At 42.4% G+C, this 8616-nt stretch overlaps 1 protein-coding gene across 1 annotated transcript; it reads left to right on the top strand.

Annotated features, from left to right (window-relative positions):
- The first annotated feature begins 3988 nt into the window (after positions 1 to 3988).
- LOC137942836 (uncharacterized) lies at positions 3989 to 7880 on the top strand. The gene is made up of 6 exons (XM_068788569.1): positions 3989 to 4071; positions 4328 to 4502; positions 4653 to 4853; positions 5115 to 5206; positions 5293 to 6952; positions 7061 to 7880. Exons 3-6 carry the CDS (start codon positions 4703 to 4705, stop codon positions 7756 to 7758), a joined length of 2601 nt encoding a protein of 866 aa, XP_068644670.1. The 5' UTR covers positions 3989 to 4071; positions 4328 to 4502; positions 4653 to 4702; the 3' UTR covers positions 7759 to 7880.
- Positions 7881 to 8616: the final 736 nt, after the last annotated feature.

Raw genomic sequence — 8616 nt, forward strand, 5'->3', positions numbered from 1 at the left:
TTTCTTTTTTGGGAAACCGCGCTCATTTATTTTTCTGCACCAATATCGCCCTTTGGCGTACTTGCGACTAGTACAAGTCACTTACCCGTATTTATACAGAATGATGTACCAAGTCAAGTGTATATTTGCTTCCTATAAACTCTTTAGGGTGATATTTATATAATTTAGAATAATTTTTTTTACATAAAAAAGATAAATACAATAAGATCATATCCGATAATTGAAGAGATTATATTCATCTCTTACCATGCCCCCCTAAAGGTAGGTCATTGTTAGAGAGGTTAATCTTGTCTTGTAACAACTAAAATTGTAAACTTGGTATTGGATAAGTAATGATATTTGTTTCCAAGGTCTTGGACTAATAGCTTGAGGTGGACGGAATCAGAAAGAACACATCGTTCGATAAAAAAATGTGCAAGAGCAGCGACACTAGTAGTAGTTGGGGATGACAGAATCAAAGAGAACACATCATACGATGAAAAGATGTGGAAGAGTAACGGAACTGGGAGTGGCTGGGAAGAGTAGCGGTATTGGTAGTGGTCGGGAAGAGCAACAACACTAGTAGCCGTTGGGAAGAGCAACGACATTGGTAACGATTGAGGTGGACGGAATTGGAGAGAACGCACATCGTCCAATGAGGATATGTAGATGAGCAATCGTTGATATCATTTTTTTGTCTCTTTTGTGGATTTCGCCCATGCACGAATGGTAGATGCATGGGACAAGGATATTGGTGTCAGAGTGGTTTCGTCCACTCTTGTAAGTAATAACTTTTCGCACTTAACAGATCGGTCTGTTGGGTTGTATTGGCTAGCCACTGTCATGGTATCAGAGCTGGGCATGCCACGTCCCGCGTTCGAATCCCGTGAGAGGCGGTCAAGAATGGGCGGGGTGGGTGTCAGAGTGGTTTCGTCTACTCTTGTAGGCAATAGTTTTCTGCACCTAATAGATCGGTCTGTTGGGCTGTATTGGCTAGCCGCTCTCAATTAGGGGGTGCCTGACAACGACGACAGGTGGAAGTAGGGAAGGTGGACTGCGACGACGGAAGCTCAATGGCAATGGTGACGTCAACGAAGGTAGAGAATGGTTTTCGGCGATAGCATTGGGAGAGCTGAGTGAAGGGCAAACGGGGTGGAGGCTTTGGTTGGGGGTGATGACGGTAACAACGATCTTGGCGGAGTTAGGGGAGTAGCCGAGGAAGGAATGTAGGTGGTGACAGGAGAGGAGTTGTTATGGAGGTATGACGGGAGGATGTCGGGCGATAGTGGAAACAATAGAAGTATGAGGAAGAAGGGGGTACCAACGATGACAAGAGAGGAGTCGAACGGACAAGGGGCTCAGTGGTGATGGCTCGATGTGGCACAAGTGTGCAGTGTTGGGCGACGAGAGAGGAGTTATTCTGGAGGTGTAACGGGTGGAGGTGGAGCCCAGTGCAACGGTGGAAGAGGGCAAGGCAGAGAACAAGAAGAGAAAGTTTGTTTTCTTCTCAATATAGGCGAAGAGCCAGGCGGACGGAATCGAGAGCGCGAATTGTCTGGGTGATTCAATGTGGGAGGGTGTGGCAGAGAGTTAATTATAGGTGAAGAGGAAGTGGAAGCTGGAAAAAAAATGGGAGGACAACAGATGACGAGGCATCAATCTGATACCATATTATCTTTTACAATTGAGTAAATGTAGTATTTATATAATTTAGAATAAAAAAAATAAATTTTACATGAGAATATAAATACAACATAGGATAAATCCAATGGGATCTCATTCGATAACTGAAAGTATTATATTTATCCTTATCCGCGAGTATCTCAGTTTCTTCTTTTGCCTATCCACAATGAGGAATAATCCGAAGACAATGTTTAGTTCTCTCCAATGGAGACCGATGCGATAATGCGCTTAGATATTAGAACCTGAATTAAGCTGCCCATGAAGAGCATGTTATACCCACTCTTCAGCACCCTTTCTCTCACTAATCATTTTGTCTCATGCATCCTCCCCTCTTCTCATCTCTCACAACCCCCACCACAACTTTGTCCTCCGCCCTACTACTGCTGCACCTTCATCCTCTTTCATCAATTTCCTCCCTGTTTCTGCCTGAATATTTTATCATTAAGAGACCATATTCGACACTCCCACCCTTGAAATCTTTATTAGAGACTTACTTTTATAATGATGGATAGGAAAAAGGTAGACAAGTCCGCCAGTTGTAGATGCCTTCGGAAAAGATTTCTTCACTGTTGTTTTCTTCTGAACAAGAATCGCTGAAATGTTCATCAAGTTGTCTTTCAACCTTCTTCAATTCATGCAGATAAAAGAGTCCTTCTTCCATTTGGAATGTTTCGATCCTAGAAAAAGAAAAACGAGAAAGAATCCGTTGGATCATCAACGAACCCAGGGAGGGAGAGAGGAGGAGTGAGTGCCAATGAATATCTCCCTTAAAACCAACCTAACCTCTTAAGGGTTTACACTTTTGGACCTGAAAAACATTTACAGTCCTCTTTAATTGATTGGGAACATTTGTTGTTTGACCACACAAGGAGAGCTACGCAATTCATGCATTAAAAGAACAATCAATGCCTCGGTTGTGATAATTATTAACCCCTGTGAATCCTTTACAGGAGGAGATGTTTTGGACAATCTCTATTTCTTTTGTTGATTCATCACAGAAGGAAGGCGGGTAATTGAAACTTTACACCCAAAAACAGAAAAGAATCTCTCATTCTAGCTCCAAAACTCTCCCTTTTTCACAAGACTAAGACAACTTTCACTACTCAAAAGTGGGCATTGAAGAGAACTTCAAAAATCTTTTCATTACAGCCTAACTGGACCAGCAAATCCTAATGTTAATTTTTTTTTCTTGTGTTTCGTCTCTTCCATTTTCCCCTCTCTCCTTTTTTGCCTTTTCGGACTGTTAGAGATCCTTCAAGAAAATGGTGGATGGGTAAGGGGCCCTTCTCTCAGCCTCTTCTCTTGGGGAGAGAAAGTTTGCTCAATGCAACCGATTTTTGGATTAACGGGATATAGGAAAGAATGGTGCTATCCCAAAATGACTAACCAACTTAAAATTTTTTTTTTCAACTAAGAAACTCAAGATATTTGTATACACTAGTCCATGTGAAATTATTTTTTAACACCCTCACGTGTAGACTCTCTTTTGTAACTCTACATGTAGATAATTTGGATAGAGGCTTACTAATATAAGTACTTGCTCTATTACCAAGTAAAATTGGGTCCAAGGCCGTCCCAAAACTCAAAGATCTTTGTACTTACTAATCCATGCCGGATTATTTCTTAACACTCTAATGTTTTGAAAGTCTGAATTGCGGATAACCCATGAAAAAACTTTGACGCAATAGCTTGATGTTAGTTGTTAATAAGATCCAAACCGTTCATTGTAAATCATTTTTACCTGCAAAATAGATTTTCTCATATTTACCATCAATCCCCTGGCTGCCATCATCACCACTATAATTCCCTCTAATTAAGGGTCGCAAGGGCAACCCCGCCCTTAAAAGCCTCATTCGATTCCTCTCTTTAGGCATTATTTACATCATCGGATTCTCGTTAATAGCCCGCCATTGCCTCCACTCATCCAGGGCCTTATCAACCTCATTAATCCGGCATCCCCCACGGCAAGAAAACTCGTCCAGCCGCCGGGCCCACTTCGGTTAATCCACAGCCTTCCATCGACTTTGAAGCTCCGCCATTATACCAGCGACCAATCCAACTGGTCAAAGCATTCCTTCGTCAGCTGGTCAGTTTTCTTGAAGAAGGTTCATTCAACAAAATGGAATGGTGGGCCTACCAAAGGGCCCAATTCGTGGATCCACTTATGGCGGTCGTTATTACCCAGAATAACCGCCAATGGAGACGAAAGGGAGAGATGGCGACCGTTGCCGCGGCGAAATTGAAAAGATATTGAGAGGCGGAGCTCTGCCTTTACCCCGTACCTCGCGGAGGAAGACGAAGTCGCTGATATTTCCTCTCTACACGCAGCTTCTTCCTTCATTTTCTATTTTCTATTCATCGTCCTCAACACGACTCTAATCTCTCACCAATTTTTCTTCAAACACAAAGGTAGGGTTCCGCTTCTCGAATTAGTTTCTGATGCACAAACAGAATCAGGTTTTCCCTAACTCTTTTTCTTTCTTTCTAAGAATCAATCTGAATTATGTTCTCCAGTTTTAATCAGATATGGTTTTGGGTTACCTTGGTTTCAGTATATGTTATTAATGTTTGCACTAGAAGTTGAATGTTTCTTCCTTCCAACATGGCGTCGTAATGTTTGAACAAATATCAATCTTATTTGAATCCTTGATCTGTTCGATTGCAGCGTCTGATCTGTTGCTTCGGGGTGCTTATTTTTTCAAGTTCTCTGTAGATGTTCCGACCATAATTATCAGAACATCTTCGTCTCCACGCTGCAGCTGATACATATCGTCTCCTTCTTAGTTTCTACTCCCGTGGAAGGGTTATTTCCGGAATATGCATATATTCATCAACGCCCGGTAAAGTGCCATCTGAAACTGGTTTTTTCTTGTCCAATTTCTGGTCCAGATTTTTATTCAATCCGTGGCTCCAGTAAAAAATAAATAAAAAGGAGAGTAACCTTGCTAGTTGCTCACAAAATTTCCTCTGATTTGCTCGTTTTGAATCAGGATCTACGGTTCTTTTGGCTGACTAGTTAGCCAATTCTTATATCTGGATAATGGAGAGACACTTGCAACGGAATGTCTCGTTAGAAAACCAACGTCCCAGTTGTGTATGGGGAATTCTTCACCTTTTTGATTTTCATCGGAGGCTTAATGTCAGACAGATGCTTCCAGATGGGAAAGACAGCGGGGGAAAACATGATGGAGGTAGGATACGCAGCTCCCCTTAACAAATGTGGGTTCCACTCCTCTATCTGATATTTTTTGGTTTATGCTTCTGGAACCTTAGAATACTTCTCTTAATGCAACAAAATGGTTCTTGAAAGCTTTAAGAGTTGCTTTCTGGATGCCACTTTCTGCTTGATTTGCTAGCCCGTTACGAAAGCTTCCGAGTTTTTTCTTAGATTTTTCTTAAATTCAACACTAGTGGAATTCACCTCCTGAACCATTTCCATCTTCTTTTTACAGGCATCAAATTTTCAAAAAAGAAACTAGTTTCTGATCCAGGTGAAACTCAGGAATTGATGGATCCGGAAGCTGATTGTTCCTGTAACCAGAAGGTTATATTTTTTTTTGTTGACATTATCTTTTAGATTACTCACAAATTGGATGGTTTCTAATTTTTTTATGTTCGATATTTCTGCAGGTTGAAGAGTATCACAAAAGCAAGACCAAAAAACAGAGCAAAAAATCTGTTCTAAGCCGCATAAAAGTTCTGATAGAAAAAGAAATGGCAAAGGAACGGGGGAAAAGACGGATAAATCCAGCTCTTGCTCCTCGATTGCAGCGTCTTTATTCCATCCATCATCTGGAAGGTGGTGATTTTGATCTTCCCGAAGAAGGGCCTTCACACGGTCAGGATACTTTCGAAACTGAACCCAGTTTACAGGACGGAAATGCTTCTAAAAGCTGTGACAATGAGCCCATTGAATTACAAAATAATTTCTGTAGAAGATGTGAAGCATGTGGAATCCTTAATTCTCCAGCGAAGGAGAATAACAATCTTTCGGAACTGGGAAGGCAGTTGCTGGAGAAACAAGCTCACTTGCGAGACATGTTGGAGGAAGTGAAGAAGACATTATCAAACAGAAGCCTTTCCGACAAAGTGGCGGGAGAAGTAGGAATCCCAAAATCACAAGAGATTCTGGATGTGGTGGAGGCCTTCAATAATAACCAAGAATTATTTGTCAAAATGCTAGAAGACAAGGGTTCTGTTCTGCCCAATCATATCCAGGGCTCTTCCGGTGCAGGAGCGGTCTTAAACAACTCAGGCTTGATTCCTGGAGCACGGCTTTCAGGCAGAGAGAATATGGATCATGTCAACCTGAAACATAAGGAGCTGAATACAGGTTCCGCTGTGAATGGAAGAGGAAAGCCGATTTCAGGAAGTAGACACCCTGAGTCTGTTGCCGCTGGTTCTTTAGAGGCCACCCAGGGAGAGTCAACGCCATTCAGGACTGACGAAAGGGCTGAAGCTGGAGCAGAGGGTTCAGATTCGCCTCACCTGTCGAAGAAGAGTCGGCTGAAGAGTATTAAACGGAAGATAGCCCATGCGATCAAAGGGAGCAAGAAGGAACGACATCCAGTTGCACTAGATGGGATTCTCCATAAGATACCTTATGGCCACGATGTTTCAGAGGAATTGAAGTCTGCGACGGAGAGAAAAAGCGGGGACAGCCCGAGTAGTAGCATCAGCAATGGAAGTGGTCAGCTGCGGATGAAAAGAAGTACTTCCCTCAGCGGATCCCTTGACCGCTACTCTCAGTTATTTGACTCAAGTTTCCAAAAAGAACCCACAATTAATCGCGCCAGGACATTGAAGTTGACCAACTCAAGGAATGAAGACACAAATTCTCTAGAGAGCAAACCGGAAAAAAGCTTTGGAAGAGTTAGATCCCTACCCAGTTTCCATTCATTTCAGTTAGAGAGTGATGTAGAGAACGAAGAAACTCGTCAAATGCTCAGCAGGTGGATGCCACCTCCACTTGTTGTGGGAAAACTTGCAGATTTGGGAAGCAATAGCCAGGGAATGCATGCAGGGGAGTGCTCCAGGTTGAGTTGGTTCATCGAAAGTGAAATAAATGGAGAAAATTTTGCAAGCGGCCCAATTAGCAGAGCTTCTGAGCAATTGTTTTCAGATACAGACGTTAAGAGGGAAGGTCTAGACCGGTGCAAATCTAACGAATTTCTTGGTATGATAATGAAGGACACGAATAAAAAAGCACCAGAACCAAGCCCGATATCGGTTCTTAATTCGTGCTTTCAAGAGGATGTTTCCTTTCCGGAGAACTCTTCCGTTGCAGAAGGTGAGAGAGAACTATACTTTTCACATCTCCCCTAAAACCTTGAAGCTCAAATTCTCTTAATCAGGTGAACTGTAATAAAAAATTTTACTTCTCACTTCCCATTTGCAGAAGGTTCGGACTTGAAACCTGGACGCACACCATTCAGTGAAGTAGAGGCTCCAACAGTCGCCCTGCGAGATGAGCCAGAGGTGAAAGAAGCAGAAGATGTTGTACCAGCTGTTGACGAGTTGACATCCCCCCTTGAACTGATTGATTCCGAATCGCTCTTGTATCAGTTTGACGAAAGGGAAGAACCGGAGTTCAAGTACGTGACAGAGATTCTGAGAAGATCCAGGTTCACTGGGTCGAAGTTGCTAGGTTCATGGTACGACGCAGAGCAACCATTGGATCCCTCATTGTTCGACGAAGTAGGAAGCCAACAGATCCAGTATGATGCTTCAGGAAAGGTGGCGAGCTTAGAGGCGTACTTGGAACATCTGCTCCTGTTTGATTTACTAAACGAGGTCCTACTGGAAATCTATGAAAGGTCATACACCCTGTTGCCGAGGTCAGCATTGTGTCCGTCGATCAGCCGGCCGATGCCGACAGGCTACCGTGTTCTTGAGGAGGTGTGGGCCATGGTTAGTTGGCACCTGAATTTTCAACCCCAGGCAGACACTTTGGTGGAGTATGTGGTGGCCTGTGACCTACATAAGTACGATAGTTGGATGAATATACAATTTGATCTGGAGAGTCTAGCACTTGAACTCGAAGATTGGATCCTCGATGATTTGTTGGACGAAGTAGCGTTTGAGCTGCTTGCTTGATCTGGGTCTCCACCCAGGTACTTCACAATTCCTGTATATACAATATACACGTTTTTGGATGTCTTTTTCTTTTTTTCCGCTCCTATGATTTGTCATAGGATGATACTTCTCTGGATTTTATAAGATGGTGAGAACATTTTTGCTTTTTTGATTATTCGTTAATGTGTTTGTCCTTTATACAAAATCATAAGATTGAAAAGTTGTTGCTTGTGTAGATATCGTATTTCTGAGTGATGATGGAATATGCAATACTGATGCAAAATTTAATTACGTCGGCTTTTATACCTCGCAAGCGTACGAATCGTTCATGTAATCTAGCGGGAAGCGAGGGTCATATCCACAGGGAGGACTGAATTTTGTGTATTCTTCAGTCAACTAGCCTAACCAAATATGATGAATTAATCTAAACTAAACACTAATTATAACCTAAATTATCAAACCATCATCTGGTTAACTACTTCCACAACAAGAAACGTCAACTCTGGATTTTACCGTGATTCGTGCCTCTCTCGAGCGCCACGTAACCACGAATCCGGATTCTCAATCCTTGCGTCTAGCCCCTCTCGGGCGCCTAGAGTTAATGACAAAGAGCGGATTACAATAGAATGCAGAGAATCGATTTCCTATTGTGATGATGCTAAAATTATCAACTCTGGATTTTACCGTGATTTGTGCCTCTCTCGAGCGCGACGTAATCACGAATCCGATTTCTCAATCCTTGCGTCTAACCCCTCTCGGGCGCATAGAGTGAAAGACAAAAATCGGATTAAAATACCAAAATCCAACCTAAATTATAATCCTACCCTAACTAGCCAATTTAATAAACTATCCAGAAAAAAAATATTCAATAAACATTAA

The sequence above is a fragment of the Aristolochia californica genome, unplaced genomic scaffold, assembly GCF_029961685.1.
Source record: "Aristolochia californica isolate CCGP_79_NKW_82.1479 unplaced genomic scaffold, dmAriCali1.0.hap1 SCAF_10, whole genome shotgun sequence".
Taxonomy (NCBI): domain Eukaryota; kingdom Viridiplantae; phylum Streptophyta; class Magnoliopsida; order Piperales; family Aristolochiaceae; genus Aristolochia; species Aristolochia californica.